We start from the raw sequence: 20,298 nt of genomic DNA, 5'->3' as shown, positions 1-20,298 counted from the left end.
TTTTAAACATGTATTTTGGGATCCCATGTAAAGACTAAAGTTTTTTTTAATGAAAATGTTTACGTCATGACCAAAATTTTAAATACCTGAACCCTTAGTGGCTTATTCACATGTTTAGTCCAAATGACTCATTTACCGAGTCCTACACTAATTTTAAACACACTGGGTAACAGACCCTAATTAGTAGGGCGTTACATGGACGATTCATCTTATTGATGATTAGACCACAAGATCAGTGTGCAAATCATGTCACTTTGTCAGTAGAGAATCTAACACCTTCACAAAATTCTGACATTGGAAAATTGCATAAGGAATTCTCCAATCTTTTTGAGGATGTGCAAGGACTACCACCACAGAGAGCTATAGAACAGGAAATTTAGTTGGTAAGAGATTCTCCTCTACCAAACTTGGGTTTATATCGCACATCATTGACAGAGAGTGAAGAAATCAAGAAGCAAGTACAAGGACTTCTTGAACAAGGGGTTATAAAGCCTAGCTGCTCACCATGTGGTTCACCGGTACTCCTTTTACCAAAGAAGGATGGAGAATGGCATATGTGTGTTGACTACAAAGAAATTAATAAGATTATCATTAAGAATCGATATCCTTTACCAAGGATTGATGATCTTTTAGATTAGTTGCATGGTGCTTATTACTTCACCAAACTCGATCTCAAATCTGGTTACCATTAGGTGCGCATTCATGAAGAAGACACTTGTAAAAATGCTTTTAAGACTAAATGGGGATTATTTGAATGGTTGGTTATGCCCTTTGGACTATGTAACACTCCAAACACATTTATGCGGCTGATGAATGAAGTACTTCGTCCTTTCATTGATGACTTTATCATTGTTTATTTGGATGATATCCTTATATACAATGTCACATGGGAGGACCATCTTCAACATATTTCTCAAGTCATGAAAGTCTTACAAGCTAATCAACTTCGTTTGAATGGTAAGAAATGTGAATTTGGGAAGAAGCAACTTATATACCCAGGGTTCATTGTTGGTTCTGGAGAGCTCAAAGTGGGTCCAGGAAAGGTGCAAGTTATCACTCAATGGCCCACACCCCGTTCAGTGACCGAAGTTCGAAGTTTTATTGGTGCATGCCAATATTTGAGAAAGTTTGTTAGACATTTCTCTATAACTGCAACACCATTACATTCTCTTACAAAAGCCAATAAAAAATTTGATTGGTTAGAGAAACATGAAGAATCTTTTCAGTTGTTGAAATGAAAGATCACCGAGGCCCCAGTATTAGCGTTGCCAAACCTAGAAAAAATATTTGAAGTTGAAGCAGATGCATCTAACTACGCAATGGGAGTCGTGTTACTGCAGGATGGTAAACTAGTTGCATACCATTCTGAGATGTTTAGTGGTCCAATACTAAACTATCCAACTTATGACAAGGAGCTATATGCCTTGCATCAAGCAGTGAAGCATTGGAAATCTTACTTGTTAGGGAATGAAGTTGTGGCTCACTCTAATCATAAGCCTCTTTAGTATCTAACTACACAGTCTAGGTTACAGCAAGCTCGACATATGAAATGGATGTCTTACCTACAACAATTTAATATTGTAATTAAGTACAAAAAAGGAGTAACTAATAAGTTGACAGATATGTTGTCTCGACCTCCAACACCAATAAGTTATTCATTATTGGTGGCTATGCATATCCAACCTATATTACATTATGAGTACGCAAAGGAGTATGACACAAATGTTGATTTCAGTTCAGCACACGCTAAGCTGGAACAAGGAAAGACTTGTGTGTTTCAACTGAAGGATGGGTTGATGTACAAAGGTGCATAATTATGCATACCAGAAGGTGGTGACAAACTGCAATGGATTTGAGAAGCTCATACTTCCAAAGTAGCAAGGCATTTTGGGGTAGAAAAGACTTTATTGAATCTTCGTCGGTATGTATACTGGCCAAATATGCATCTTGATGTTGCAAGATACATTCGCGGTTGTGTTTTGTGTAACATATCAAAGCCTTCCAATAGGAAGTTAGGGTTGTATCTTCCTTTACCAGTACCTAACCGACCATGGGAAAATATTTCCATGGATTTTCTTAGTGGATTACCTAAGACAAAGTCTGGATTAGATTACTTATTTGTTATAGTAGATAAATTCAACAAAATGGTGGTCTTCGTTCCATGAAAGAAGATTGTCACATGAGAAGGAGCTGTGAAGTTATTCTTTTAACATGTTTGGAAATATTTTGGCCTCCCAACATTGATTATATCAGACAGGGATAGTCGATTCTTAGGGAACTTCTGGCAGTCTTTGTGGGGAATGATGGACACAAGGTTGAAGCATAGCACTGCTTTTCATCCACAGACTGATGGACAAACAGAAGTCGTGAACCAGACTATGGTACATCTATTAAGAGGATATAATTCCAAGCATCCAAAATACTGGGATGAAAGTCTTCTATACTAGCAATTCGCTTTTAATCGAGCAATTCATGGTTCCACATTGAAATTCCCTTCGATGTTTGTTTGGGTTATTTACCCCAAAGTTCTTTTGATATGGCATTCACAACTAATGACAAACCACTAAGTGGAAAGGAAGAAGACAAATATGTTCGAGCACATAAATTTCTTGAACGAGTTAGAAAGATTCACTCAGAAGTTGAAGCATAACTACAATGCTCCCAACAACGATATAAAAAATGGTATGACAAACATCGTAAGGCTTGTAACTTTAAAGAATGTGACCTCGTATGGTTGCACCTTTGGAAAGATCGGTTAACTGGAGAAGGTAAGAAGCTCAAACCTATCAGATATGGGCCATTCAAGATCTATAAGAAAATCGGTGATAATGACTTTAATCTTGATCTACCACCATACATGCATAGAGCGAGAAGATCCCTTACATGAGGATTGTATATTGTAGAAAAAGGTTCGTGAAACTCAACACGGAAAGTATGAGTCTTTTCATATTGGCAAAAAATGTCAATTTCTCAGCAAATCCAAGTGGTATCTAAAGGCTAAGGCAACTACAGAGTTTCTGCATCTAATCATCATTTGAGCAAGAGCTCAAGGTTCCTAAAAAGAGGAGGCATGATCCAGGATGATCTTTATTCATAATTAATTATATATATATAATATACAGATACTTATTATATACATACTTAATTATATATAATTACTTATTATATATATATATACTTAATTATATATAATCCATATAATTAATCTACATTGTATAACCCATTAGTTAATAATGGTTATAATCAATTATATATAAATTAGTAAATGGTTATAAACTATCTAAAGTTAATGGATTATAATTTATATAATTATATATAAATTAGTAAATATGTATAAACCACCGATGTTAAAACTCAGAGCCGTCTTAAATATTTTGGAGGCCCTGTTCTAATTTTAAAAATTAGGCCCCTAATAAAAAAAATTGTAATTTGTAAATAAAATTTTTAACACTAAAAAAAAAACTAAAAAATCACTAAAAAAGAGAGAAAAAAATCAAATTAGGCCCTATATTTTGAGTTGTTTAACTGGGTTTATTAAAAAAAAAAAGTTTGAAAAACATTAAAAAAAAATATTAGGCCATTTCTTTTTTGAGGCCCTGTGCAGTAACCAAGCTCGCACACCATTAGAGTCGGCCTGTTAAAACTATTTACTTTATATTTCTTATTCTATTTTTAGTAATAATAAATGTATATAAAACTTAGTATGGAAATTGAAATGAAAAGACTTTTCTTAGCTTTAACATTCTTTTTTGTTTTGCATAATATTACTTCTCTCATATTAGAGAATCCACTTCTATCCTATAGAAATTTTGGAATGACGAAGGTTGAGTTACTAGGTAAATGGGCACCAGTTTTTTTTATTTACTTTAGCTCATCATCATTATTTACAAATTATATGAGATGATAAATAATTATGTATAATCATTGTAACCTATTTTGAATTACTAGTAGTATGAAGGCATATAGAAAAGAGCTTTTTTCTTTTCTTAAATACATATATTTTTTTAGTTTTTTATGATTTTTAATTTTTTTTTTCTTAAAAATACGTACTAAAGTTTTCAAAAATACGATTTTTAAAACTTTATAATTATAAAAATACGATAACAACTAAAAATACAAATTGAAAATAACTCATAATATTAACTTAAAATAAATTAAAAAAAATACAAATATATATCAGAACAACTAAACTTTTAAAAAAAAAAACATAAAAACAACTTGAAAACAATACGAAAAATGAAAAAAAAAAACCATAAAAATATAAAATTTTCTTTAAAACTGTAAAATAAAAAAAAAAAACCGTAAAAATGTAATTTTTTAGCTAAATTATATAATTTTTGTAAAAATCTATATAAAAAAAACAAATTCCTATGGATACATTGCTTTTTATACATTGGTATTGTATTATATTAATTATAGTTATGTTGTTAATTTTTTTATTTTTGTCCTGAAAGTAATTTTTGCTCTCTTTGTCAATATATATTAAAGATGACTAAATAAAATTGATTAAGCCTCAATACAACAGAATAATAATAAAATAAAATAAAAGAGAAATTTACAAGTGACACCGATTTTTGTATTTTATTCTCAATAATCACGTCAGATATATTATTTACAATTATACTGCATTTTTTTAGTACCGTGTTGTACCTTGTATTGTTTTTTTAATACCCGTGTAATGCATTCAAATAAAGGATAGAAAAATTATAATTAATGCTCATGTCACACTTGCATTATTAAACTCTTCGTTTGGTATGCAAGAATCTTGATATGTGAATAAGAATTTAAACATTTTTTTATATTTAGTATTGGGTTTAAATTTTTCTAACATGAAAAATTGTACTTTAGGAGTTTTAACTTTTCCTTATTCTAGGTTCAAGTGAAACTCGCTTGACCGAGGAATGTGAAACACTTCAAAATTATTATTTAAAAAAAAAAAAAAAATCTTAAGCTAAGAATTTTTTAGTTAATAACATATTTTACTTTTGAAGCTTATAATATAAAAATAAATATACATATATCAAACTATAAAATGATAAATAATATTTGTTTAATTAGAGAAATTGATATATAAAACTTTTATATCATTAATTTAGTTTAAAATAACAAATAAAATATTATTAAAAATAAAATAAAGATAGTTTTGTATTTTTTAAAAATTATACTTGATTCTAGTATTTAATAACTGTATTTTTAATTATGTTAAAAAAAATATTTCAAGAGTAAAATTGTTTGTAAATTATAATCTAAGAAAAATTTTGGTAATTTTTAAGATGTCACTTGCTATTTATAACTATATTATTTATTATTTTAATAAAATATATTATTATATCAATTTTATAAACATATGAATATCTGACAGATTCCTATGCACAACGAAACATAGAAAGTGGTACTCCCGGGAATTATAGATAAGATTCAAGTAGACAACCAAACACAGTGGTGTATGTTTCTAAACTATGAGATTACTCTTTGCTCACATATGTAATGCATTCTCCCACTCTCTTTTCTCTCTCTTCTCCATTACTTTAAAATAAAATTCCCGCCACACCACTGGTTGTTCGGGCTCAAAAATAGTATCATCTCGACTACTCTCAAGGTGGTTATTTTGATATGTGTGAAGCGTATGTTTTCTCGTCGTCACTGAAATCAAAAGCAACCATTTGGTTGCTTATGATACCAATCACATATTGATTAGTTACCCTTCTACAAAAAAAATTATTTTATTTAATTAACTCCAAGCTTAATTTTTAAATTTGGCTGATAGTTTTTATTATGTATGAAAAGTAACTTTGTAGTTGTTTTTTAATTTATCTAAGTAAAATTTAAATCAAATAGTCCAAAAAATGTGCATTATTTGCTATGATTTTGAAGGAACTTGTACAATTTTTTTTCTTGGTTAATTAGTATACATTTATAATTTACATGTAAAAAACATGAGTGACTACATGTATTATATTTTTTAATTTTGAAAAAAAAAAGTTACTATGTAGTATACTAAATAAAATCATTTACTAAATATGGCAACTTGGTACACTATATTTTAACTAAATAGTTTGTAAAAAAAGCTTGAAGGTTACCAAAATATATCTTAAATAATAAAATACCATAATATAACCTAAAAATAACTAATCTGCATCTTGAGATATCTACAAATAAGATTTGGAGATAACCAAAATGTATATGAATTAATATGGTCTAAAAATTAAGCTTTTATGAAAAAGTAACTAATCGGTATCTTATTGACATTGTAAGTAACAAAAAATGTGCATTATTTTGCTATGATTTTTTGTTTGGTTAATCAGAATACTTCTATAATTCACAGGTAAAAATCATGGTAACTAAAATGTGTAATATATATATATATTGTACGCCCTAAATATTCACGAGTTAGTAGCGAGCTGGAAAATGGCATAATTTAATCCGCCACGTGGAAACTGTCTACCCGGAGCTGCTGTTACGAGTCTCCACCTCTTTAGCCCGAGCTAATCAAAGGGTTAGCAAGTATGCTCGAAGGCATCGGGTCAGCAGTATGGATATCACGAGCTGGCGCTACATCAAGCTCGAGGTGCGGCATAGATTTGGCACCCTCGACCATTTGTGAAGTCAACCACGCAATGTAAATGTGCGCATATCAGACATCACGTGTCTACTCCATTCCTGAATTCTCGAACACGCAGCATAAACGTGCATGTTCAGGCACCCCACGACTGGTTTGGGCCATGAGGCCCATTAACCTCCTTATCTATTGATTAGACAACACTTCATTGTCAGGTTTTAGGAATTAATCATAAGTGTCACAGAGGTGACATGATGGGTAAGAAGGTCACGGGATGACCCCCTTTACCAACACCCAGATATCCTCTCCCTATAAATATGGAGACCCTGGGCGTTGCAAGGGGTTGGCGTTTTGATTGTAAAGAAACACCCTGTAAGGAATACTCAAGAAATATCAATAATATTGACTAGTGGACTAGAGGGATTTTAACCTTCGAACCACCTAAAAATAATGAGTGATAACATTCCCACCATACTAATTTCGCCAGTTTGGAATATAAATATTTACACATTACTGTTCACTATTTAGCACTAATCCATCCCGTTTATTCGTATAATTACCTATTGGCGAAGAACCGCGTCAACATATATCTATATATATATATATTAAAGAGTTACTATGTATCATACTAAATAGAACTATTTACTGAATATGGTAACTTGTTATACTAAATGGCAATCCATTAGTTTCTAAAAGGGAAATTTCGGGTTTTATGCTTAATAATATACTATATTTCATCTATATAACAAATTTTATAGGCATCTCAAATATATGTCATTTTGTATAATTTTGACTATAATACTTCTTTCATTAAACTTTTCACTCTCTCTCATATTAATGTGCACTCATGATTAATTTTTGTGTTCTGCATCAAAAATTTAAGTCTTTAAATATGCTAAATGTGTAGATCTGGAAAAAAATACTAAGATTAAAAAAAATCAACTAAAATAGACGTTTAAGAAAAAATGTATGACTCACCAAAATTTTCGTCAAATTTCAGCGCAGAGCATCAATATAGCATCGATGTACCATCGATTTTGCATCATTTTGGCCAAACATCAAGTTTTCATGATTGCATCGAAAAAGCATCAAAATAGCATCCAAAAAGCATCGTTTTGGCAACAAAAAAACCAAGTTTTCAAGCTTGCATCGATTTTGTAACGCCCTGGATAACTAAGACCGTTACACTGTGTATTTTAAAATAGTGCAAGACTTGCTAATCAAGTCGTTTGAACAATTATGTGTACCTAAAGTCAACTATCAGGTTAGGGTTAAAAGATTTTGATTTTAAACGGTTAATTTTCATTAAAACAGATGTTTGGTACATGGGATCCCAAAAACAGGGTATAAGTGATAATTTACAACTCTCAAAAGTTTAATACAATCAAAAGCCACTCTAATGGGAAAATAAAAATTTTAAGGCTCTGTCCCTGTACTTTCCCCTCGTCTATGGCCGTCGAGCAGCTGGCTATCTACACTCCGCCCCCAGAGCTCTCCAACTCATGGTTGGTCCAGCTTTCCTTTGTCTTTACCTGCACCACGTAACACCCGTGAGCCAAGGAACAACAAGAAAACCATAAGCAACAAACACATAAACAATAGTAGCATCTAATCAATCTTAACACAGTCATTCAGAAATTCCACATAATATAATCATCAAGCTAATAATGGTAAACATGTATCTTCAAGAATATATTTTAACCAACAATACAAATGTTCAGGGTCGATGCCCTTAGGCCGAGCCCTCTATTTACTAACCTGACCCCGGTTCGCTTAGGCCAAGCCCATTGTTTATTTAGCTGACCCCGGCTCACAGTGGCCGAGCCGCGTTGAATGCGCTAATCGTCAGCCTCGGCACCCTTAGGTCGTACTTTCACATTTCACATAATAGTAATACAGTTACATAATACATATATCTAGATACAGGGAACCCTAGTCCCAAACACAACCACATGGGTGCACTTTTCTTACCTCGAATCCCGAGCAGAGAATTAAGAACAGTCCCGAGCACGATCCTCAGTCCTAAGCCTTAGCGATAAACCTAGTCACAATGCCAATGGGTACTCATCAATTTCTAATTCAAATAAATACTTAGGAAACAAATATTAGTCTCCAGGACCTCGAATTCTACTAAATCGGGTAGTAGAATTCATCCCGAGCGCCTAGGTTTGAATTCCCGAGCCTCCCTGTGCCTTGAGCCTTATTTCCCCTTAATTCCCCATTGCGGGCCACGACTTGCCCTTGAGGGACGCGGCCCGCCCCTTAGACAGAGGCTCAATCCCCCTCTGATGGGGGACATGGGCCACGACTTGCCTTCCTCCAAGTCGCGGCGCGCCCAACAGACAGAGGCTCCTAGCCTCCAAAACTCATGCGGGTCGCGACGCCTGAAGAACAGGGCTGCGACCCGAGCCCCTAAACCCAAAAAATCCTCCATTTTCTCAACATTTCTCCTCGAGCTTAACCTCAAATCACACCCCAAACCAAGAGCCAAACTTGAATCTAAGCCTAAAATTCTCATCCCTTTGATCTAAACATTATACCCAACTCATAATCAATTATTACTCTTATTAGACACTTAAATCCAACCAAAACTTAAAAATTACACAAGTTCTAAACTTCCCACTAACTCAACCAAATTCAACAGATTAGAACTGGAATTCTTACCTGAATTGATGGTCTAAACTCCTCATAAACCCTTGATGAACCTTAACTTTGGTCTTCCTAGGCTTGAACCAGCCTAAAATTTAGCTCCAATTCAGCTTAAACCAAGCCTCTTCCTTCAATAAACTCAAAGTCTCAACACAAGAGGGAGAGAGAGAGAGTGAACGTGAGTGAGAGGGTGAGAGAGAGTGCTGAGAAATTCCACTACCTTCTGGTTGCCCCTTAGACACTTATTGAGCATATAGCTTAATTAGAAAAGACCAAACTGCCCCTTATCACTAATCCAGCCCTTAAATTACCCCTAAGAGTAGAATGGTCATTTTCCCCTGGTTCCCGCTAATTCCTCAAGTGTTCCTACTGTTAATCAATTAACCCCGTCACATCTAATTAATTACCAAATACTTATTCGTTACCCAATAAACCCCAAAAAAATTTCTAAATTCCTAAATTACCCCCAGGCTCCCCCAAGCCGGGTATTAAACCTCGTTGTGACTATTTCACTAATCCGCTCACTAGGACCGTCTCGAGCCATATATTGCAAATATATCCACGTAATAATGTGGTATCAACCATATATCACATAAAATCACATTTATGCCCTTAACGGGCCAAAATTACAAATATGCCCTTATAAACACTAATGACCATATAATACTCATAAACATGCATATAACATACTCACAGAGTCATATTAATCATGCATGCCATATAATCACGCGTTTAACCAATTAAACACACATATAAATCAATTATGCCCTCCCAACACGTTAATCAAGGCACTAAGCCCTATTAGCAATTTTGGGTCGTTACAGATTTTGCTTCGAATTTGCACAGTTTTGGCCAAAAAATCAAATTTTGTAGATGCATCGCAATTGCATCGAAATAACATCGTTTTTGTCAAAAAAATAATACTGAAAACGATGCTATTTCAATGCTTCTTTGATGCAATTGCGATGCATCCACAAAATTTGATTTTTTGGCTAAAACTGTGCAAATTCGATGAAAAATCGATGCAATCTTAAAAACTTGTTTTTTTTTTTTTGCCAAAGCAATGTTTTTTCAATGCAAAATCGATGATTTTTCGATGCTCTTGCGATGCAATCATAAAAACTTGATTTTTGGCCAAAATGATGCAAAATCGATGGTATATCGATGCTTTGCGCTGAAATTTGACGAATTTTTTGGTAAGCCATAACTTTTTGCTTAAATGTCTATTTTAGTTTATTTTTTTTAATCTTAGTATTTTTTTCGAGATCTACACGTTTAACATTTTTAAAGCCTTAAATTTTTGATGTAGAACACAAAAATTAATCATGGGTGCACATTAATGGGAGGAGTGTTTATGAAAGGGGTATTTTTGTCCAAAACATGGTTGGGGGCACATTAATGGGAGGAATGTTTATGTTGGCATATTAAAAAAATTTCATATGTTATGATGCATAGAACCTAAAATTTCTCTTCTGAAATAAGTTTGAAGGTTACCAAAATGTATCTAGGTAACAATTTGGTACCCTTTGTTTTTCTAAAGTATCGTTTTGGTACCTTGTGTTTACAGTACTGTTCATTTGGTGCACTATATTTTGAAATCGTACATAATTGGTACCTTGTATTTGAAATCGTACATATTTGGTACCCTAAACTCAAATTTAATTGATAAAATTTTGCTAATTTAATCAAACTGGTCTCAATTATATTAGTTCTAAATTCAAATTTAATTACTTAATTACATATAACTGATGATAGTTTTGTCATATTGGTAAAATTTTATTTATCAAATCTGAGCCTAGGATACCAAATAGGTATGATTTTAAAATACAAGGTACCATATGAGCATTATTGAAAAAAGAGGGTACCAAAACGATATTTTGTAAAAATACAAGGTACCAAATGAGTATATTCTATAAATAATAAGATACCATAATATAACTTAAAAATAACTAATTGGTACATTAAGATGTCTACAAATAAGTTTTGGAGGTAACCAAATGGTATCTGAAATAATATGATTTTTAAGATAAAATTTTTTATAAAAGAAAGTAACCAATCGGTATCTTATCGGTATTCTAAGCAAACAAAAGATAATTTTTTACAACATTGAAAAAAAATTAGGGAAGCGGGATCCCCAATTTTTTTTTCAAATTTCGGTATACTATCTTGATGTGGCACTGTATATGTATAAAAAAATTGTTTTAAGATATTTTTAAAATGAGTTTCCATTTTTTTGGCATTTGTGTAAATTCCCCCCCCCCCCCCCCCCCCAACCCAAAAAAAAAAAAAGGGTGCAAGAAACCATAAGAAATGAGAGTCCACAACCAAAAAAAACAACAACAAGAATTATTGAGTATAATTCTCTTCCATTTCCAAAAAAAAAAAATCATTTATTCTTTATTGTTGATACAATACTCTTTATTCTTGGGCAAATTCTTTAGCCCCTCTCATGACTTAGTCCCACAAGTAGGGCCCATTAAATTTTCCAAGTGTCATGATATGGGCTAGTTTGGTGTATTTATTTTTATAGTGTTTTACCTGTAGAATCGGTAATATAAACCGATTGTGAATAGTTGTATTGATGTGGGTGTTAAAGGTAAGGGCAATGAGGTAATTTTACGTCCAGAAAAGTGTACAGTTGAGAAGAATATGGTCATCTTGGTATTGATTTGTAACTTATTTACGATATTGGTAAAATATCATTTTGCCACAGGTAAGTAATTTTGAAGTAAGTGGTAAGTAATAATGTTATAGCAGAAAGTAAAAAAATCTAAACTAATCAGTTTAGTTTTTCTTTTTTTTGTGTGTGTGTGAATTGTGTTAGTAAAAGCTTAAAATATGTGTTTAATGATTGGATGAATGAATTAGCACTAATTAGGTACCTTAGTGTTGTATAGTTAATTTTGTATGAATTTTGGCTATTATGGTATTAGGTACCTAGGAGTTTCACTTTCCATAAGTATTTTTTTAATGAATTTTTTTGTAACAAAATTAGAATAGATTGTAAGAGTACCAGAATATTAATACTACTAAATGTAATGTAATTAAGACTAGGGCATGATGCATGGTAACTTTAATAGCTTTCATCTTTTTTCTTTTATTTAAAAATTTACCTAATTCTCTTGCAATCACGTTGGTATATTCTCACAAATAAAATGATTCTTACAAATTAAACAACAACACTGTACAATTTGCACTTAACTTTTTAACAAAAAAACTTGAATGAAACTAAAAAATATCACAATGACTTTCATCAAAAAGGGCTTGTACAAGACAATTGTTAATAAATGCTATCATTAACTCAAACCACATTTAATTATGAAAACTAGTCATGGTCATACATATATAATCATTAATTTCCTAAGAGTTATCAAGAGGTATATACTATATGTGTATTTTAACACATCCTCAACCAAACACTACAATCCCACCATCCACTATGGATCCAATGGCTGAAAATAGATGAAGGACTAAGTCCTTCGAATCCAAGTAAGGGACTAAAGAATTGCCCTTATTCTTGATACAATTCTCCAATAAAAAAAACAGCAAATTTACAATCTTATCCCTCAAAATTAAATGTTATATAAAAATAAAACAATTTAAAAGCAATTCTTTGCTAAATAATACTGTATAAACCTGTTATGGGATGTCAATAATTTAAAAGCAACCTAACTAAATTTTCTCTTTCTTATTCTTCAAATACATAACCATTTTTTTTTTATTTTACATCAAAATTTTACATAATTTCATATATCAGTTACTCTATATTTTTCTTTATATCATTTAAATATTATATTTTTTTAAATACTATTTACTTATTTTAATAAAATAAAGTACTAAATATTAATAAAAAAATCTTTTGAAGGATAAAAATAAAAGTAAAAATAATAAAATATTAATTAAATTATTTGAATGAGCTCTATTCTTTCTATAGATGTAGAGAAAAAATAGTAAATTTTAGATGATCTATAAAATGGAGATGAGATTTAAAGCATCCGAGGGAAAATAGAAGGGAAAAAATAGAGAAAATGTTTTTCACAAATTTGATAAGAGGTTTTTTTTCTTTTATATATATTTATAATTATTGTAAATTTTAATAAATTATACTACATTTTAAGTTTTAATTTTTCTAGAAAAAAAATTATTAATTCAATCTAAACACGAGCCTTAAGAATTCTTTATTTTAAAACTAGTGATGAGACTGCTCTAAAGTCACGGTGAAAATTAATATGTGAAGGATCTCACACCTCATGGGATATACATAAGTACCCTTCATTTATTTAAAGAAAATATCAACAATTACATGATAAATAATTAATCAAGGAATCTGCTCAATTACAATATTTTAAAAAATTAGCAACAGAAGTAGCTAATGGAGGATCACTTCATTCGCAAAGCATAAAATAAGATGATAAGAACTATGATATGTGAAAAAAACCAAGGGAAGATATTTGTAAATGCACAATCTTTTATGAGAAGAACAAAGACTTAAGTTGAGTAATATTGAACCAAGAAAATATTTTACATAGATGCAAAATGTGCAAAAAACTTGCTTTGCTCTATCTATTGAATTTCCAGGGAAAAAAATGTGCAAAAAACTTGCTTTGCTCTGTCTTATTTTCCTCTGTTCTCTTTGATGAGCTCTTTCTTATGGATCAGACTGTTTTCTACTGCATTGGAGAGCTCCATATTCAATTTCACTTGACAAACAATACCCACCATTTAAAAGCATAGTCATGTCAAATTTTAGTCCACTACAAATATCAGAATTCAGAAGTTCAAACACAGGGAACACTTGAAGAATAGAACACTTTTGTTAGATCGCAAAACACTGACCAAGAGAAAGAGAGAGCTTCAGAGACACCAGGCATCGTACTAAATTATTGCAAATCTTTGCTGACTGAATTGCAAGACACACCACCGGACATCAAATATGTTGCAACAATTTCTAATGGGGTATAAAAATCATACATATATGTTAACAATAATCTTAACTCATTAGTTAAACCTACTTCCTAGTGTGGTGTCATATTAAGCATGGAATAAAGAGAAACACTAAAGAAAATTCTGGGGCATTCCACCCGTGTTGGGAGGTGGTGGAGGTATTCCGCGGGAGTTTGGTCCAGCAGTCTGCATCGTCTGGTTTGGCCTAGGAGGCGTACCCCTTTGAAAATCCCGGTTCTGCGTATGAAACTGCTTCACCATCAATAGAAGGTTCCCCTGCCAACAGACAAAGGGTATCAAAGAAAAAGAACCATAGATCATGGTTAATATAAGTCTAATGATCTCATAAAACAACTTAGTCAACATAATAATAACAATCTTACATAACATCATTACAGAAGCATTTTGTAAGAAAGATAAAAGGTCAAGGATTTCTACTCACTTCTATCAAATTTTTGTTTTTTCTTTTTAAGTTATCATTGACCTGGTCTTAAAAGCACTTTCTTCATTGCATGAGTGGCATGAGCGGTTCTAAAAAAATAAGCTTGGATAAAGATAACAGAATAGGAAAATATCTACTGACCAAACTTTTTCTACTCTATAATAAAGCCATAGAAACCCTTTTTTCATCATTGTTCAAGTCATGGAGATCAACATAAACGAAAGTCATAGTACCAAGCTACCAGCTAAGAAATAACATCTCAAAATCAGAACAAAATCTAAAATGAACTTCATAAGTTCAACAAATGCACTGTTTTCAAAATTCCAAACAAAATATTAATAAAACTCAAAAGATGTCAACAATTTCAAATGCTTTAGTTTCCATAAACCACACGAGCCCAATGTAACCTTACCTCCATAATCTTTGTTCTTAACGTCCAAGTTACACCGAGTAAAATCTTCATTCTTGCTTCTTGCTCAAATGCACAGCTTAATTAAGCACAACCCAAAACTTGTACATGGACACCATACCATTCCAACAAAAACTTCAAAAAGGAGCAAAAGAAACCATTTTTGGTACAAAGCCATTTCCTTTACTACCACAGGTAGTAGACTGTAGACTTTCCTCTAGAAAGTAGAAACAGTTGTCTTTAAATGGGCAAATCTCAAAAATAATCTCAAGCAACCTAAGCCGGTGCTTTACTTTGAAAGTTTACCAAGTCTACGTTACTGTCACTTCCCTTGTACGGAAGAAAACGACATTTGAACCCAACCCAATCAAAAACCAAACCAACTTGCATGGTTTCTCTTGGGGGAAAGAGAAATAATACAAAATACAATCCATGCCATGAAAACTATTGCTGCTGGTGCTTTTTTTTGCTTCACTAGCTAGTTGAGGAGTAAAGCAACCAGCAGCTCAAAGAAACAAAAATAATCTTGCACTTTAAGTATGGACATGGTGAAAATGTAACATATCTTTGTTTACTTTCAAGCCAAGAGCCATATAGTATAGTCTTTAAAACACTTCATTTCCAAAACTAATAATAAAATGCATCATATGTATATAAATTATAACACATTGTTGATTTATTATTGTATTTTTATACAAATCAATAATCAAAGCCAATCCAACAGCGATGGATAAATTCTTCAAGCTTTCTTTTCTTGGTTTGGTAATGATAACGGTTGCTGCAGGAAATATGCTGCTGCATGACAACATTTCCATGTTTGATGATGAGCTAGAAAGCCTGGACATCATCGAAGATGAAAATGATTTCGACTTCTTTGATATCCCTTCATGGACAACCGTTCGCGGTACCAAGGTTCTTGTGAATGTAGATAGTTTTGGCGCAGTTGGAGATGGTGTTTCTGATGATACACAGGTGAAAATGAACAACATACTGTACAGCTTAACTGTATTTTCACATTTTTTTTATATATTCAAATGCATTTTAAGTTTTTGAGCATTGGTTAAATACACTACATTTAAATGCTAAGTAGTCTGAGAAGATTGGTGAAGCCACATGGATAGTGTGATAAGTATCATATTATTCTTTCAAACTTAATGGTTCTGAAATGGGACACTGCTATTAAATATCATATTTTCATAGAAGGGAAACAATCATTTATCTTTATTTTTCTATATTGGGTAATTGAATTAGGCTTTCCAAAAGGCTTGGGATACTGCCTGCTCTACATCGAGAGCGGTTCTTTTAGTACCTCAGGATCGCCGTTATCTTGTCAATGCAACAAAATTTCAAGGGCCATGTGCAGAAAAGTTAGTTATCCAGGTAAAACCACCTGCAATGATCTCTACACAAACTATGATACGAAGCCTTTGCAACCCTCCTGTTTCTCATTCTCACAGTTGTGGTGGTGACAATAATTTGTTATACTACTTTGCAGATTGATGGAACAATTGTGGCACCAGATGAGCCAAAGAATTGGAATCCAAAGTTTGCGCGGCAATGGCTTGATTTCTCCAAACTCGAGGGAGTCATATTCCAAGGGCACGGAGTTATTGATGGCTCGGGTAGCAAATGGTGGGCAGCATCCTGCAAAAGGAACAAGACAAATGTATGAATCTTTCCTTATTTACAAGTCTACATTCAACGATGAATGAAGTGATGATAATAATGAGTCTAAATACTTAACTAGGCCTTAATATAATTATATTTTGTATACAAGTTTATGAACATGAAACTAACATGAGCTCTCTTTCCTTTTTCTACAGCCATGCAAAGGGGCACCAACAGTAAGGATCTTTCCCACAGTTATAATTGTATATTCAATAAAGAACAGAGTGATAATAAAGAGTTTGATTTGGGGTTTCATGGCAGGCATTAACTATAGATTCAAGCACAGGTATAAAGGTAAAAGGTCTCACCATACAGAACAGCCAACAGATGAATTTTGTCATTGCTCGGTCAAATATTGTGCGAATTACTGGTGTACAAGTTACAGCTCCAGGAGACAGTCCCAATACTGATGGAATCCATATCACTCAATCAACTAATGTGGTTCTACAAGACAGCAGAATTGGAACAGGTTTTTAAAGTTTTCCATTATCTAATTCAATGTTAAATTTCATTACTCATAACCTAAGGGTGCTGACCCAGTAGTGTTTTCTGCGGATTTTTTTTTTCTTCAGGGGATGATTGTGTCTCAATTGTCAATGCTAGCTCCAACATCAAGATGAAGAGAATCTATTGTGGACCAGGACATGGAATAAGGTATCATCTACCATTTAGTCTCTATTCAACCCTACTTACGCATCTTGATCTCCAAAATCAAGAGCAATGATCAGTCATAACTCATAATCTTGATAGTGTAAATTAGTAATTCTAAAATTTCATTTTATCTTTTGGTGCAAAACTCTACTACAAAGCATTGGAAGTCTTGGAAAAGACAATTCCATAGGCATAGTTTCTCGAGTGGTCTTGGATACAGCAGTCCTCAACGAAACTACCAATGGTGTCAGGATCAAGACTTGGCAGGTTGTACTGCCATTACTTGAACACATTTTTTCATGGTAACAACTATAAGTACTCAAAGACATTGAGGGAAACAAAATCTCTTATATGTGTTTGTTCCTTTCTTTGTGGGGTGTTATTTTCAGGGAGGTTCTGGTTATGTTCAAGCCGTACGTTTCCAAAATGTGAAGATGATAGACGTAGCCAACCCCATTATTATTGATCAGTTCTACTGTGATTCTCCCAAAAGTTGTGAAAATCAGGTACCCTTCCTCCAAGTTTCTTGTTTTTACCACTTTATGCATTCAAATTCTTATAATAACACTCAAGCTGTATTTTATTTTCTTAATTTGTCAGACTTCAGCAGTGAGCATAAGCAAGATCATCTACAAGAATATAAGTGGAACCACAACGAGCAAAAAGGCCATGAAATTTGCTTGCAGTGATGCAGTCCCATGCAGCAACATAGTCCTGAGGAATGTCAACTTAGAGAAGAAAGATGGGACTGTGGAGACCTATTGCAACTCTGCTGAAGGCTTTGGATATGGGACTATTCACCCTTCAGCTGACTGCCTTAGCACTCATGATGACAAGAACCTTCAACCAATATCCGATCAGAATGATATTGTCCACACTGAACTCTGATAATATTGGTTTGCCTATAGGCTTATACAACACGTATACAATTGAATCGTATAGCAATGCCAAAGAGGGTAATGAAGTTGCAGAATGATCTCTAGTAAGGTTTCTTGGAGGAGGTTTGAGGTGATCAAGCTAAATTTTATGGGATATTTGGAGGTAGTCAATACTTAATGATATATAAATGTGTCTAAGTTATAGAAAATTCAAAAGCAAATGTATCAGGCCATTGATTTGGTACAATATTTTTGGCCCACCAATATCATATCATATCATATCCATTAAGCAATATACTGTCTACCTCACAATGGGAATGCATAAAAGTTTTTATCCATTCAAGACTCAATAAATGATATCATCATCACCCAATTAATGTTCAAATTTATATATCTTTGGCCTCATTTCAAGTTTAAAGACTCTGCAATTGCAACAATTACACAACCATCCTATTTGACTTGATTAAAATACGAGAGAGAGAGAGAGATACAATTCAAGGTCTGTCCCTAAATCTTATAAAGAGAGATAGAAACATTTTACAAGAATGGAATACATGGGTTGGGGTCAAAATTACATTTGCACCATGGAAAATGAAGCACATGGTTTGAAGTGAAATCAAACCTGATTGTTAGTATCAACAATGTTAGAGCCTGCTGATGCTGAGTCCAACAAATTCAAAGGAACATCTTCTCGGAATCATATGACCATTCTGCAATTTTTGGGAGCACTTGATCTGTCGCTCTTGACCAAACCCCATTATTGAATATGTGAAAGTACGCAATAAAGATAACGAAATAGTGATCATACCATTAGGATTAGGAAGAAGAGGATTTACGGGCGTCAGACTCAATATTACTGTAAATCTTCGAAAGACGACCAGTTGTGGGTTTTGGTCTGGAGGTTTTCTTTCGAAGACCGAAAATTTCTTGTACCAATGGAACGTGAACCAGAACTAGCTTCCATGCTAAGAACCACCCTGGATAATCACATACATATATAAATTTAATTTTGATTTTGATCGGAGAGAGTTGCGTTGAGTTGAGTTTATTTGGAAAGTGAGATAATTACTTACCAAGAATAATCAAGAAGAGAACAAATGCGATAGCGAGAAGCGGGCGTAGAAGGAGACGGTTGAAATAGCCCAAACCAGAAAGAGGAATATCAGAAGACGACGACACCTCCTCCATCGACGACTTGTGCACGTTTCTAGAGGAGTATAGTTTCAGAGCAAGAAAACGTCGACCAAAATAGCTTCCTATAAAATATCTTTTTTCATTTGATAAAATGTTTATAGGGAAATTATATAGTAGGTTTTTTCGGTATTAACCCAATTTTTTTTTGTAAGATAAGTGTATTATAATTATTCCGGATGAGATTCATGGAATGTCAAAAAAAAAAAAAAAAAAATCTAAATTTACCATTCCACTGCTAATAATATATAATAACTCATCACACTTTTGAACTTTTAAAACTAATAAGAATGAATAATATCACTAATAAATATAAATAATATTACTGATCAATAATATATTGGCTCATTTAGAAAACTATCATACAAAATAAACAATAACCATGTCCAATAATCAAATTTATCAAATCTAAATAAAATAAATGGTCATTATGCATAAAGAACTTAATAATAAAAAGCAACTTGACTTTATAGCTAACCAAGTTCCATTTATTCCTAATCTCAAATAATCAATAAATCAAAATCTGGAATAATTGTCTTGCCTTGACAATAATGTGATAAGCCAATTGAAACAATTTTATTTGATAAAAACATAAATAATACCTATAAACTTCCGTCACATATCTTTTAAGTGACAATGTCAAAATTGAAAAATATCACACATCTTTTTTGTTTAAATAAAAGGAAAATTCAAGTCAATTTGTTTCTAATTTTTCTACATTTTTTATTCTATTTTCTTTAATTTATGATTATTCAATAATTAAAAAAATAAATATCTAAAATCATCAATAATAGCAATGCCTCTTCCGTAACTCTTCCTTTTTAAATATGTATTAAAAACTAATTTTCTAATAACTATTATAATAAATCAACCATATATAAATTCACATTTATTTTCAAGATTTTTC

General features: G+C 32.5%; 2 protein-coding genes across 3 annotated transcripts; one reads left to right on the top strand and one right to left on the bottom strand.

Moving 5' to 3' along the window:
• The first annotated feature begins 15,728 nt into the window (after positions 1-15,728).
• Positions 15,729-18,573, top strand: LOC133802333 (probable polygalacturonase At1g80170). The gene is made up of 9 exons (XM_062240632.1): positions 15,729-15,975; positions 16,255-16,383; positions 16,499-16,669; positions 16,827-16,847; positions 16,933-17,140; positions 17,244-17,325; positions 17,481-17,589; positions 17,712-17,828; positions 17,923-18,573. Exons 1-9 carry the CDS (start codon positions 15,730-15,732, stop codon positions 18,208-18,210), a joined length of 1,371 nt encoding a protein of 456 aa, XP_062096616.1. The 5' UTR covers position 15,729; the 3' UTR covers positions 18,211-18,573.
• On the bottom strand, positions 16,982-19,483 carry LOC133802334 (uncharacterized). Of its 2 annotated transcripts, XR_009877247.1 has the most exons (3): positions 19,274-19,483; positions 18,823-19,177; positions 16,982-17,115 (listed from the first exon to the last, which is right to left on the bottom strand). XR_009877247.1 is itself a non-coding variant. In XM_062240633.1 (2 exons), the coding sequence occupies exons 1-2, from the start codon at positions 19,386-19,388 to the stop codon at positions 19,017-19,019; spliced, it is 276 nt and encodes a 91-aa protein (XP_062096617.1). In that variant the 5' UTR covers positions 19,389-19,483; the 3' UTR covers positions 18,566-19,016. The 2 variants fall into 2 exon arrangements, 1 of the variants encoding a protein (XP_062096617.1); XM_062240633.1 differs by lacking the exon at positions 16,982-17,115 and having other exon boundaries at positions 18,566-19,177.
• Positions 19,484-20,298: the final 815 nt, after the last annotated feature.

Source organism: Humulus lupulus, chromosome 9, assembly GCF_963169125.1.
Source record: "Humulus lupulus chromosome 9, drHumLupu1.1, whole genome shotgun sequence".
In the NCBI taxonomy this organism is placed as follows: Eukaryota; Viridiplantae; Streptophyta; class Magnoliopsida; order Rosales; family Cannabaceae; genus Humulus; species Humulus lupulus.
This window is presented reverse-complemented; position numbering and strand designations above follow the sequence as displayed.